General features: G+C 46.2%; 1 protein-coding gene across 1 annotated transcript in view; it reads right to left on the bottom strand.

Annotated features, from left to right (window-relative positions):
- Window positions 1–1450: 1450 nt before the first annotated feature.
- Window positions 1451–13469, bottom strand: part of PAQR3 (progestin and adipoQ receptor family member III) — a 13955-nt gene continuing 1936 nt past the window's right edge. Inside the window, exons 2-7 of the mRNA XM_010003632.1 lie at window positions 6486–6884; window positions 5920–6082; window positions 4326–4481; window positions 3425–3622; window positions 1913–2003; window positions 1451–1593 (exon numbers count right to left, since the gene is read on the bottom strand). Coding sequence (XP_010001934.1) covers window positions 1451–1593; window positions 1913–2003; window positions 3425–3622; window positions 4326–4481; window positions 5920–6082; window positions 6486–6884 — 1150 coding nt within the window. The remainder of the gene's footprint in view (window positions 1594–1912; window positions 2004–3424; window positions 3623–4325; window positions 4482–5919; window positions 6083–6485; window positions 6885–13469) is intronic.

Genomic DNA, 13469 nt, shown 5'->3' with positions numbered 1-13469 from the left:
AAAAATTCTTAGCAGCTCCACTGTTTGCAAGATAGTAGCAAACATGAACATACAGGCTTAGTGCTACTCCTGAAATATTTTAGAATACTAATTCCAAATTGCCAGAGGAATCTAGACAAAGTATTTGAAGTGATGGCACTGCCCATACTGGGAGAAGGGGGCAATTTTTTAAGGTCTGAAATGAAGGGAAAGTCATAGGGAATGACACATGATTTTACCTTCCAGAAAAAGAGCTTGTCCAGGGAAGTACAAGAGTCCACTGGAGGTATTTAAGAGTGATACAGACACAGTACTTAGGGATATTGTTCAGTTAAGCACTTGTCACCGTTAGGTTAACAGTTGGATTTGATGATCTTGAAGGTCTTTTCCAACCAAGGCAATTCTGCAATTTTTTATGTTAGTGTCACAATGCTGATGTGTAAGCACATCAGCCAAAGGCTGAAGGATCCAACGTGCAGTCCAGCTGTGGTTTAGATCCGAAACCAGGCCCCACAGTAACTGTGGCTCTACAAGCCCCCTGTCAGGAGCTGTTTCTTAATTATGCACATGCATGAGCTCTACAAGGGTTCTTACTTCTGTTGTTTGTGATTCCCAAGCCAAACAAATGCTGCTGTGATCCCAACACTGAGTCCCAGAGCCCACCTCTCTGCTGTCCCACTCCAGGGAGTCCTGTTTTGTACTTGATTGCAGAACAGGAAATGAAGGTCAAATCCTGGGCAATGCTGTTGGTATTTTCAAAACTCTTTATCATCCCAGAAAGCAGGGAACAGTCCAGACCTCCAGAAAAGCAACTGCCTCAGTGCTTAACTTCATAGCTCATCAGACCCTTGAAGTCAGGAATTTCATGGCAATGCCTCTGAAATACAGTCAGGAAACAGGTTTAGTCACTCCCTGTGCATCTGAAATGACCAACTCTAAACCTGATTTTCAAAGAATCCTGATCAGTAGGCTGAAAACCTGACAAAAGCCTGAGGTAAAGGCTACTTAGGAATGAATACTAATGACTGCTGGAGGCTATTAAAATAATGGGATTCAAAGGGATCTGGCAGGTCTCCCTACAGACTGCTCTGAAACTGCCCAAGGGCACTGCAGCCCCCTGGAGCCTCACACAACCCAGCCTGTGGGCAAGCAGTGCCTGGCATCAAGGTCACTACTCTCTTGTTTTTCACAAGCAAGTACTATACCAACCAGCATTTTCTTCGGGGCAGCTGAAGTTACCATCCCTGGAGGTATTTGACAGTGCTACAGACATAGTATTTAGAGATATTGTTCAGTTAAGGACTTGTCATTGCTAACAGTTGGACTTAATGACCTTGAAGGCCTTTTCCAACCAAGATTCTGTAATTAAGAGGTTGACTGAAGCATGTGACAGGTTAAGAGCAGGATTATTTAACCCTGTACTTGTTAGAATATCTTACTCCAACGAGTAAGTAAGCTGCTATACCTTCACTCACAAGTCTGTGATGTACTCAGGACAGGGCTTGCTGTGTCTGTATTGCATGATGTACACCATGGATTGATGCCACCAATACAGCATCACCACTGCAAGGATATGCCACACTTGGTGGCTTGAGCCGAGGTAGTTCAGCTGTCCTGCAAGGGAAAAAGAAGGCAAGTGGTTAAGTTGTTCATGTCAGCAGTAACTTGTGCAATGCAATTTGCAATTGGTTTCCTCCAAACTCAACTAGACACTCCCATTTGCTGGGAGGTAGCCAGAGTTCTTCAACAAACTTCATCAGAAGTTGTCTGCCTTCTTTTGATGCAGATACAACACTTTACTCTGGATGAGAATACTTCCACTGTCAGCCTGTCCTCTCACAGGAAATTCAGGACTCTCAGCAAGGACCATGAAGCTGCAGGAAGCTTAACTGCAGGGAAAAAAAAAAACATACCCCAGAAGAGAATTACCTACCTGGGAAGTATCTTTCTGGAACTTTGGAAATATAGAAGAGAAAAGCTACAGCAGCGATGAAGTACATGACAACTACACGTGGAGCAAACTCCTGCAAAAGAAAAGGAAGGTCTCCTGTTCTGTTGGAAGGTAAAAATAGAAAAAACAGGGAAGTCCTAAAGAGATGAAAAAGGAATGACAAAACTGCATCTTACTTCAGGGCCTGATCTATGAGCAAAATCCAACAGGGAAGCAAAAGCCAGTTTGAGCAATTCTGAATGGGAATCAAATTGTTCTGTCATGAGCTCCCTGCTTCAGGGCAGCAGCTCTTGAGTGTTTCTGTGCAGCCTGCATAGACTTGAAACCTGAAAGGACATCTTCCAACACACTCATCTTAGGCAGAAAGCCCAGGGTAAGTGAAAAGGGTGACTTGGGTGAAAAATCTCATTTACTGCTTGGGACTGCAGTCACTGGAACCCATGTCACAGGAGTCCCACCCCCTGGCTGGCAAATAACCAAGCAACCCATTCACCAGCTGCTTTGTCCTTAACAGCAAGTTTGGTTACCAGAAGTGGAACATTTTATTGAAGTTTGGAAACAAAATGCATATCACTCCTGTGGGCCTGCTACACCAGGAGAAACTGCATGGGGGAAGATGGGGGGGTGACAGCTACTGTTTATCTGGTGACCTGATGGTCAGGGGTAAGTGCCCTGGCTAAAGACTAGGTAAACTCATAAATGTTGCTCTTGGACATTCAACAGGAGCTCTGGGCTGGGTTAACCTTGTCCCCAAGGGACAGTCCTCCAGCAGGGCAGAGTCACTGCCCACTATGAGAAGGAATTCAGCACAAGCTGGGTCCCTGGGTAGCTGCAGTGATGTCTGGGCTTCTCACCCTGCGATTTCACTGTCACCAGCTCTCCTGTGCTGCTTTGTTTTTCAGAGTATAACTCCAAGCAGCACGACAAGAATAGCAAAGAGTTCAGCAAATTCCCTGTGATGTTTAACAAGGGCTGCCTGAGAGACAAAAGGCTGAGCAAACAAATATCAATTTTTTGCTGCCAACCCAGGGAACTCAAGAGAAAGCAAGTAATCATATCACCCGTGTCTTTGGGTCCCCCTCTCTCCTCTGGAGCTGTGGAGGGGGACAGCCCCGAGCACTCCTAGAGCCTGTGAGGCTGCTTCCCACCCAGCAGCCACCTCAGCTCTGCCCTCCTGCCTCTCCCCAGGCTGAGCAAGGGTGTGGCCACCCACACAGGCTGCTCAATCCCTCAGGCAGATGGATCAGGCAAATTTGTATCCAGCCTTTCATGATAAAGCGGATTTAATCTACTCAACCCACTTAACTGCTTCTCAGTAACTTTTTAAGTGCTTGCATCTGCCTGTACTGCCCTGTGCCTAAAGACATTTTAGTTCCTGTTCCTTCCTCCTCATTTCCCAAAGTGCAAAATGGCTGAAAGAAGATGGCAAGTGAAAAGCAAAAGGGAATCCTATTTCCTTCTTTTGTTTTTCCTCTCTTTTTTTGTTCCTCTTACCTGTACAATAGATGCCCCGACGCCGCCGTTGAGCCAAACCCAGTGGATGGTGGGAATAATTCCATATCCAGACACTGAGCAAAAGATGATGGAACGCAGCCTGTGCCACTGCTGGGTGAGGTAACTGGGGTGAATCTGAGCAAAAAACACTGCCAAGATCATTGCCAGCACAGTGATTAAATACACCTGACGCCAGTACTGGGGGGGAAAAGAGGAAACAAAAGCCAGTTTGTGGGTGTTCTCACCATGCATGTAAAAAGTCAGCTCTGGGTGGGAAATGTGTCACTGCTGCCAGCACAAATGATGGGGCTGGAATGAAGGGACTTGTATTTCTCCACTGACAGGGAGGGGGAGGAACACGACTGCTCAGCTCCACCTGGCACAGTGCCACTTATTCCAGCCACAGCCTTTGGCAAAACGTTTTAAATCCACCTCTGCCCCAGCAGCCTGGTTTCAGTACCTGCCTGCTGTACCCACTGCAGGCATGGATGCAATCCAGGTCTTGGAAGGGGACTCATTTTACTTGTCCTGTATTACAGGAAAATAGCTTACATGAGGCAGAAACAAGCTTATCCAGTGGGAATCGTTTCATTTACTTGAGATAGGGACACATCCCATAATCAACCTCATATGTAGGACCTGTGAAGTTTACCCTGCCTTGATATAAATTTAAATATTTTCTTGAGGCTTATGTGATCTGCAGCTTGAAAGGAAGACCTGCCTCTGCCTGTCACTCCAGCAAGCAGTGTTACTGCCACTATCAGAAGGAACTTGTTTCAGTTCCCATCTCTGTCTCCCGACCGACGTCCCGTGTGGATGTCCTGCCATGCACCCCCTTCCTAGGGCATCACAACGAGACCACAGGCACCAAAGAAGGCAAGAACAAAGGCTTCCAACTTACATTGTTACAATAAAAGGCATAAAACACCCCAGACACGTAGCAGCCCAGGATCCCAATGGAAATGCCTGCGTAGTCCAAGGCCATCCAGCGCCGGCTGGTCTTCTCGGAGCGGTGGCAGCAGAACAGGTGATACCCAACTGAGCACAGCATGCAGACCTAGGCAGGTGTTCCAAGAAAGGATCTGATAAGGTCTTAAAAATGAAGAGGGAGCAGTTAAAAATGGAAGAGGGAGCAGAGGCTTCAACTCTGAAGCTTAAGAACATGTCATCAGTCTGTTACCTGCCCTGCTGGTAACCCTACCTGGTGTAGGTCACGATGCCTTCTGCTGGTAACCCACAGAAGCAAAGGTAAACTGCTCTGGCAGGTGGAAGGAGGAAAAGACAACTTGGCAAGCTGTGACAACCCCAAGCTGTACAGCTCAAACCATGGGGCTGCTGAGGCCTAGACTGTGAGGCCCAGCCAGGAGTCAGCAGGCAAGGGAGCAGGGCCACGTCTGCACAGGGACAATGAATTCAAGCAGAAACCAAAGCTCAGACCTGCCCTTGGCACCCACCTTCTTTTCCTGAGGGAACACACAAGAAATTAAGCTACACCCACACCACTTCTTTGCTTCCAGGCTGGCATAGCCTGGAAACATTCTCATTTTTCCCTGAGAAATGTTTTTGTGTCTCCGCAACCCTCAGGAGGAGGGAAGAGCACAAGTGCTTTCCAAGCCAGCAAGGGAGTTTTCTTCTAGCTCTGCAAGCTACTCCTCAGGTAACATTTACAGCCCTCTTCATAATTTTTGGGGACAAGCCTACTTCCCAGGACATTCTGTGGTCACATAATGACACACCTGAAGTCTGCTGAGAACAGATTTCACCTGAAGCAGAAGGTAAAAAGCTGGAATATCAAGCCCTGCTCCTGCTCCTGACCAGCATCAGACTGTGGCTGCTTCTCATGTTCTGGTGGGTGACCCTTTCCAGCAGCAGTTGGTGCTGCCTGGGAGCCACATCAGACACTCCTGATCCCAGCTGAAGCTGTAAACCTGGCCTGTCACAATTGTTTCTCACAGCCTTTCTCCTACACCAGCTGTGCTCACTCCTCCCTCATTTATTCCATATATAAAACAGGTCAAAATCAACCCAACCATGGAGCTTGTCAGTCACCTCTAAAAGCAATGCAATGTCAAAGATGCTTTTCTCCCAGTTGGCCTTTCAATAAGGGCCCTATAAGAAAAAAATGAGGACAGACTTTTCAGCAGTGCCTGCAGTGACAGGGCAAGGGGTGATAATTCCAAAGTAAAAGAGGAGAGACTTAGGCTACATACAAGGAAGACATTTCTTTTTTACAAATGGTGAAACACTGCCCCAGGTTGCCCATAGAGGTGGTAGAAGCCCCATGCCTGGAAACACTCCAGACCTTGGAAAGGTCCTTGAAAGGTCCCATCCAACCCAAACCATTCTGTGATTCTAGGTCTGACCTGAGTCCATTTCACTCAACTCACACAACGTGTAGGGGGGAGAAGGGCACTTCCAGTGGGATTTAACTCTCTCCTTCTCAAAGGGGCACCCCTGAACAAGCCCCCAGCCCACACCAGGCAGCTGGCCCCTACCTGGAAGCAGAAGAGGCAGACGGAGCAGATGACAAAGTCCTCCCGGGAGGCCCCGGCAGAGGGCAGAACGGCTGTCAGGTCATAGATACCCAGCGTGAAGAAGAGGAGGAAGCCGAGCAGGTGGCTCCAGATGTTGACGGTCTCGTTGGAGAGGATGAAGAGGCTGCGAGGAGACACAAGGGGTATGGGGGGATGGGGTGAGGCCGCTGGGCCCCGCACAGCAAAGAAGTTCTTCCTGAGATTCACATGGAACCTCCTGTGCTCCAGTTTGCACCCACTGCCCCTTGTCCTGTCACTGGACATCACTGCACAAAGCCTGGCTCTGTCCTCCTGACACTGCCCTGAACAGATTTGTGCCCATGGATGAGGTGGCCCCTCAGTCTCCTCTTCTCCAAGCCCAACAGCCCCAGCTCCCTCAGCCTTTCCTCAGCAGGGAGATGTTCCCCTCCCTCCATCACCTCTGTGGCTCTGCCCTGGGCTCTTCCTGACATTCCCATGGAACCTCCTGTGCTCCAGTTTGCACCCACTGCCCCCTGTCCTGTCACCGCGCAAGGCTCGGCCCTCACCTCTTGAGGCACAGGCGGGAGGGCAGGTAGGCCCGGTAGCCGTCGGTGATGTACGGGTTGTCCTTCAGGAAGACGGGGATCACGTGCCGGGGGGGCGGGGCGCTCGCGCCCGCGTCCTTCGATCCCCTCAGCGCCAACGGCCGCGATTCCCGCCTTTCTTTCCCGGCCTTTTTCCCGGCCTTTTTCCCGGCCTTTTTCCCGGCCTTTTTCCCGGCCTTTTTCCCGGCCTTTTTCCCGGCCTTTTTCCCGGCCTTTTTCCCGGCCTTTTTCCCGGCCTTTTTCCCGGCCTTTTTCCCGGCCTTTTTCCCGGCCTTTTTCCCGGCCTTTTTCCCGGCCTTTCCCGCCTTTTTCCCGGCCTTTCCCGGCCTTCCCGCTCCTTCCCGGCCTCCCCACCCGCTCCTGCCCCGGGTTGTCCCTCGTCCCCCTCAGGAATTCCCCAGGAATCCCGGCCTCGAGGCGGAGCAGGCCCCGCGGTGCTGCCGCAGGTGGGTGAGGAGCCTTTTCCCGAAGCCCCTTTCCCAAGGATAAAGCCCAGGAAGGGGGGTGGGAGGTGGGGTGCTCATCACCTGTGGGTGATGAGCAGAAGTGGCCCCAAAAGGGGTGGAAGTGGTGAAAAAAGGGCAGCTCGGCTGGGCGAGCTGAACCTGCAGTTGGAGCTCCCATCACTGAATTAATACACCAAAACATCACCTCACTGTCACGGCAGGTGGTTTTATCCAGCAAGGAAAGGGTGCGTGTCTCTTAAGAAGCTTCTGGAGAAAAATCAGGCATTTCTTTCAGGCAGGTTCGGACAACAGAAATCTGCCTAAAACAGTGGTCAGATACAGGCATAAAGTTTAAAAAGTGCTGAGGGTTATTCTTTCGTGTGGGAGTTACACATGCACCTTGTAAGAGTCATTTCTGATTAGCTGAGATAACGATTATTAGCTTTTTTTTTCTTTTTTTCTGTGCACTCTGGATACCAAAAAAAAATTAACAGTGAAGGAGACTCTTTCAAAGGATTTGGTTTTCCTAAGAAAAGTTGTTGGCTGTTTCCCCAGTTGCTGTTAAATTTTATTTTTCCTAATAAAAAAGTGAGAAGGAAGTAATTGATCAGGTATCTGGCTCTTGTTTTCACAGTGTTCTGAGTGGTAATCCTTATCCACCTGGCCCTCCCCTCCAGTCACCTGCCATGCAGGTTTCTTTAAAGGTCTTTTGTCTTGTTAAAGAAAATGTGACCGCATTTCTCCAAGGTGGGGTGACAAGTGTGAGAGATTTTTCCCGTGGCAGAGATAGTTGTGCTGTGACATCACAGATGTAAGGGTGATGGGCATTTCAAATCAAGAATGACAGTGAAGACCAGGTGGTCGATATAACCAGCTGTGCTACGTCACCCCCAGATTCCCCTGTTACACTGTTTGGTTACCCAAATTAAGTTGATTTTGGTCAACAGCAGCTCTGGAGTATTTCTACTAATCAATCATTTTCCGAGTTGTTGGGTTTTTTTCATGTCAGTGCTCTGAAAACTCTGTTCTTCCTGCTTCTGCAGACCTGGTGATGGTTCCTCTTGCCTTCTCCCTCCTTCTCAGCTGTTTCTGCATGCTGGCTGACTTTCCCCTGCATGCACTACAGGACTGTAGAGAGTTATCCAGAGGAGCTGTGTTCACAGAAATAATTCAGCAGGCTTGGCTTGAACAAACTTCCCTGTGTTCTCACCTTTCTGGGATGTGTCTGAAGTGTGTCTCTTAAATGGTTCATTCCTATCTTAGTTCCTGTCTTTTTTTTTCCCGGATGGCTTCTCTGTTTTTCACCCAAGCTTGCTATTAAGGAAATTAATAAGAATGATTTAGGAAAGTGGCACAAATAAAATGCATTCTGAAAGAAGATCTATAGTTTTCTGACAGGATGGGAGAGCTCCAGCTCCTTCTGCTGGCTGGATTCAGGGGGAAGCACAGACTGTCCCTTCTGCAGAGTCATGTTAGGTGCACAGTATCACAGAACACCTTGTGGAGGTGAGGTGAGGTGAGTGGTGTGAGGCTGGAAGGTGCACAGTATCACAGAACACCTTGTGGAGTGATGTGAGGCTGGGGAAAGCTAAGCTGGGAGCTGGCTGGGCATGAATCACATGGAGCAGGGTCACAGGAGGTCTGAGAATTCAGGAGGCCAAGTTTACTGACAGCAAAATCTTCAGGGGCCACAAAGGTGTTACCTGATAACTTGCTCAAATGGGAAACGATTCATAGGCTGTCAGTGTTCCTCTTCTGTGGTGGAAGAGCAGTTAACACTTAGCTGACCTGTATCAGCTGTTTTAAAAATAGGAAATTGCCCAATTTTGGTCAGCCTGGTGCATTTGGGAGCTATCATCTCTGACCCAGAGTAGTGGGACCAAGCCAACAGGGTTGATACCTACACGGTGGCAATCTTTTTCCTCACAAGTGTCCCACTGGCTTTTTCTCTCTGCAGCGTGTGCTTGGAGAGGCAGGGAAATGATGTTTCTGCAGACGTGTGCATTTAAAGGGATAAGGGTATAGAGCTGCACCTTAATTCAGGTGAGCAAACTCTTGACTCTCTCCAGGAGCTTCCCACTGCCGCGGTGAAAGTCACAGGGAAGCCAGGGAAGTCACATCACTGCCAGCTCCTGCTGATACATGAGGAGTTTCATCGTGCTCCATCAGTGATTCACTTGTGTCAAGCCAACTACTGTTTAGAAAGTTGCCATCAAGTTAAAACCTTAATTAGTCTTAATTGTCCATTGAATCATTAGCTCGCTGAGAACATTATACCTGGGAAAAAAAAGCACTTTGTTTCTAAGCCCTCTGCAATTTAAATGAAATCCTGAGAGCTTCAAAGAGTTCAGTCAGAAGGAATGGGAGCTGACAGCACTGTTCTTTTTGTAAAAGGAGCTTTAATTGTCTGTTAAGTTAAAGCTTTGAAGCTTTGATAGGAGAAGTGTTATAGTTTAAATTAATAGGGAAAATTGAGAAACAATTGGGGCAGCTTTAAATTAATTACTTACACTATTTATTTTGAGCTTATTGAACAATTGTGTTGTATGCATAAGCAATTGAAATTAGCCATCTGTGCACGATAGCTTTGACCTGAATTGACCTTCTTGGGTAAGTAAGTAGCTTGCCCTAATTCCAATACTGTATCCCTAATTTTACTGGCAGATAAGCTTAATTGGGAGCAAAGATGAATGTGCCTGAGAGGTTCCATACTTTCCTGTTGGAACTTTTCTGTTGGAACTGAACAGAATCTGTGGTAGGGAAGGCTGTCAGAGAGACAGCTGAGCTCAGCTTTTTTTTTTTTAACCCCAACTCTGCCCTGTCTGCTGAGTCCCATTCTCCTGTTGCCAGCAGCCTTCCTGTGCAGTGCTGTGATCGGATGTTAGGTCTAGCCTGCTAGTTGAGGAAAACTAGGAGAGAACAACACTTTATTTATACTACTGTGCTGCCAACTCTGTAGTCCTGACAGGATCTTTTTATGTCCCACTCCATTCTGTTGTGTTTTTTTCAAGGAGCAACAGATAGCAAATTACTTGGGGAAAGAATTATCCAAACGAAGTGTCTCAAATGCTCAGGACAAAATGGGAACAACAACAACAAAAAAAGTATAAAATTGTTCAATTTTGAAACTGAAAGGGCGAAAATATTCTTGATGCTGATCTTTGAGGCTCCCTCCAGGTGTCAGCCTGGCACTGTGCTATCTGCTCGGAGCAGGCTGGCTTCCCTGGCTGTGGTGAGGCCCCTGCACTGCCTGTCTGATGAACAGGGAACCCACACATACCCTGGCTGGGATTCTCCTCCTGGCACTGTCACTTCTTGCAGACCTGTGTCACATCAGGGCAGCGCTGGTATTCCTGAAGTGGCTGTGGCTCATGGTTTGATCCTCTTCTTCTGAACTGCCCAGCAAAACACCTCCTCCTGATTATTTTTGTGTGTGTGTGTGGATCTGGCTTTTTATATATTGGTGGCAGGCAAAGGCATGAGAGGTGCCCTGGGGATCCTTTTGAATTTGGCTTGTTCCAAATTTTCCAGAAAAAATTGTTTAGTGCCCAGGGTTGAAATCTGTTATTAGTGTGAGCTTAGTTGAGAAAATGTATTTGGGAATGTTGGTCGAAGGTATCAGGTGTCTTCCTGATACGATGCTTACAGCTGTGTCAGTGTATAGCTCAGTTTTTCTTTGCCTGTGATTGAAAACAATTATGTTTTCCCTGGGGAGAAGAAGGAGGTGTATTTCAGAATACTGCGTTCAGAACTGTGTTTCAGTGCAAAGCTTGTGAATAAAATACAGGCACTAGTTTATGACCACAGAGACCATGTATTTATTCATGTGCATGAGGCACTTTTGGTTCTGTATCAACATGCAAAGAAAGCTTGCAAAGGGCCATGTGTAGAATACCTGTTTGCTGACAGTTACCTCAGGAGATGGAGATACTTAGAACCCATTGTCACGTAAAACGGATCCTGTCTCATCTTTTCTTGGAAATACCCAAAGCATCTGTGAAATTAACTACTGGATATGCAGTGGAGTTGCATGTAAGAAAATAAGGTTCATAGTTTTGTGGAAGTCAAAGAGTCTTTGAGAGCGTGTGTGTGTGTGTGAAGAACAGGAGACCTGAGACACCCCCAATTAATGGACTCCCTGAGTGGGAGAACATTAAGAACTCAAGTATCCTGTGTTTGATCATTAGAGTGACCTTATTACTACAAAAGCTTGATTTCGAGACCCTCTTCCCTAAAGATACATCTTTCTTCCTCACATTGTCCCCGCTAGGATTGTTGTGGTGATGTTCTCTGTGGTTTCCTGTAGCACTCTTCTCAGAGCAGCTTCCAGGAGTGCCCAAAACAGAACGTGTGACATCTGCTGTGGGGGGTGCAGCCACTCTTTCCTCTCCTCAGGGAGAGATGCATGTGCAATGTGTGCAGCGAAGTGACTTCTTTTGGTAGAGCCTTTGCTTCATTTTTTTATTATTATTTTTTTTTCCCCCTCTTTTTTTTGGCATTTTTGTTTTCTGATTCAATCCCTTTGGCTTTCAGCTCCGGCTTCTGAATTTCAGCATCTGTCAGTGGTGCGATAAATTCTCTTTGATGATAAGAGAACAGCTGCCAATAGCAGGAGCAAGGATGGCATTTGGGCTTTTTCCTGCCATGCAAGAGCTTACAGTCAGCAAAAATGCACTGTGCAGACAATGGAAGAAAGCACCTCTTCTGACAAGCTTGCTATTTTTTTTCCAATTTAGCAGCATCTTTTCCTTCTGTATGAAGCAGAAAAACAAATTGTGCAGCATGGTAGAGTCCTGAACCTAAATAACTAGAATTAATCGACAAACTTTTTTTTTTTTTTTTAAAAGGTTCTGAAGGTGAAAGTGATGAGGGGACAATAAAGGAATTAATTTTTTTTTGAGTCATTTTCAGGGAAAGGAAGAAGCTATTTGGAAACCTGCTTAATCATGTGGCACAAAATGTGCTCCCAGTGAAATTGCTAGGGGAAAAAAAAAATTAACTCCTTTCTGTGGAGTTCTGAATTTTAGGAGCACAGGGTTCGGGTGTGGTGTTTGGCTGGTTTTTTTTCATACTTAGAGGTCTCTCTAACTCCAGCTTGCCTATAAAATTTTATCACAGCTGGAATTCATGCCATGACAGAAGGCATTTTGAGACAAACTGTTTTGACCACAGAGGTTTTGTTTCTCTAGCGTGGTGAGTTTGATTTATTTATAATGAGGGTGAGACTCCAGTGGACAGCTTTGGTCGATACGGTAATTTCACTCTTGGAAAACCATGTGGGTTTCCGACTTTGCTAAAGTAAGAACCAGACCATTCCTGTGAAAGTCTGAGTCTCCCCTCCCCTGGACAAAGTCTGACTGCAAAATTCCCAAAAGAGGATCGTGTTTCTAAGACACTGTTAAAAGTCAAAATAGCTGTAGTCCTGCAGTTGTGGTTTTACATGATTGTAATTTCTTGAGCAGCTTGTCAATAGAGCATGAGAAAGAGAAGAGAGGCTGGATTTTCAATGATGTCTAAGCATGTTTTGAGCTGTGCAGTCACTTGGAGTGACTTCTTGGTGTCAGGGAAATTAGGAGCCCTTTCCAACACTTTTATTGTAAATCCACACTGTTGGTGTCTGACCTCTGTAGGTATTTGAGCGTCATTGTAAACTTAACAGGAGACACATGTTCTCATTTGGCTCTGATGAGGATCTGTATGCCTAAATTGATTTGACCTTTTTTCAAATTTACTTCCAAAATCTAATGTACTCTTAAATTTGATCTGTGAAGTGCTGCTCCAATCCCAAACAAGGTCTGGGTATTTGGTATTTGGGATCGTCTTACTGCACTTACTTTTGTTTTGTTTTTCATTCATCTGCCAGAATGAGCACATGCAAATAATGATTTTTTTATTTTTTTTTCCTGGCTGTGTTGCTAAATGCCAAAATTTCTGCTAAGTAGCAGTGATATAGCTTGAGAATTGGAAATGTTAAAATAAAGGTTTGCCTTGCCTCCAAAAATGCTTTGAGACAGAAGGATTTGGGAAACAGGAAGAACAATGACTGTCGCATTTTGCTGACTGCACTGTGGATATTGTTACTTGTCTGCCAGGACTGGGGTTTTCCCCTCACTTGTTAGTTTGTGTTAGGAGATTTTATGTTTTCCTCAGTTACCTTGACTTCTAAAATTGAAATCCTGTGATCTTCTGAATATATATGGTTCATCTTCTCTCCGTTATCCTGGTTGTCTGTCTAGTTTCTTTAAGTCATTGAGACATTTAACTGCAAAGTCGTATTGGGGAGACAATGTATTAAGAAGTACTGTCAAGTCAGTGAAGAAAGAAGTACAGTATAGCTAGCAAAACCTTGTGATATTTTTTAATTTATTATTTTGTAAGGTCTCTTGATTGTCTACTTTTTATGCTAGTAGATGTCCCAGCCTCATCTTGATGTGAGGCTGGGAGCCCTAGGATACTTCTTTTTAGCAATTACTTGGACTAAAAATTCTGTGTGGAGGAG

Source organism: Chaetura pelagica, unplaced genomic scaffold, assembly GCF_000747805.2.
Source record: "Chaetura pelagica isolate M959 unplaced genomic scaffold, ChaPel_1.0 scaffold358, whole genome shotgun sequence".
Lineage (NCBI taxonomy): Eukaryota > Metazoa > Chordata > Aves > Apodiformes > Apodidae > Chaetura > Chaetura pelagica.
The sequence above is the reverse complement of the archived record's forward strand: the minus strand, read 5'-3'. Positions and strand labels throughout refer to the sequence as shown.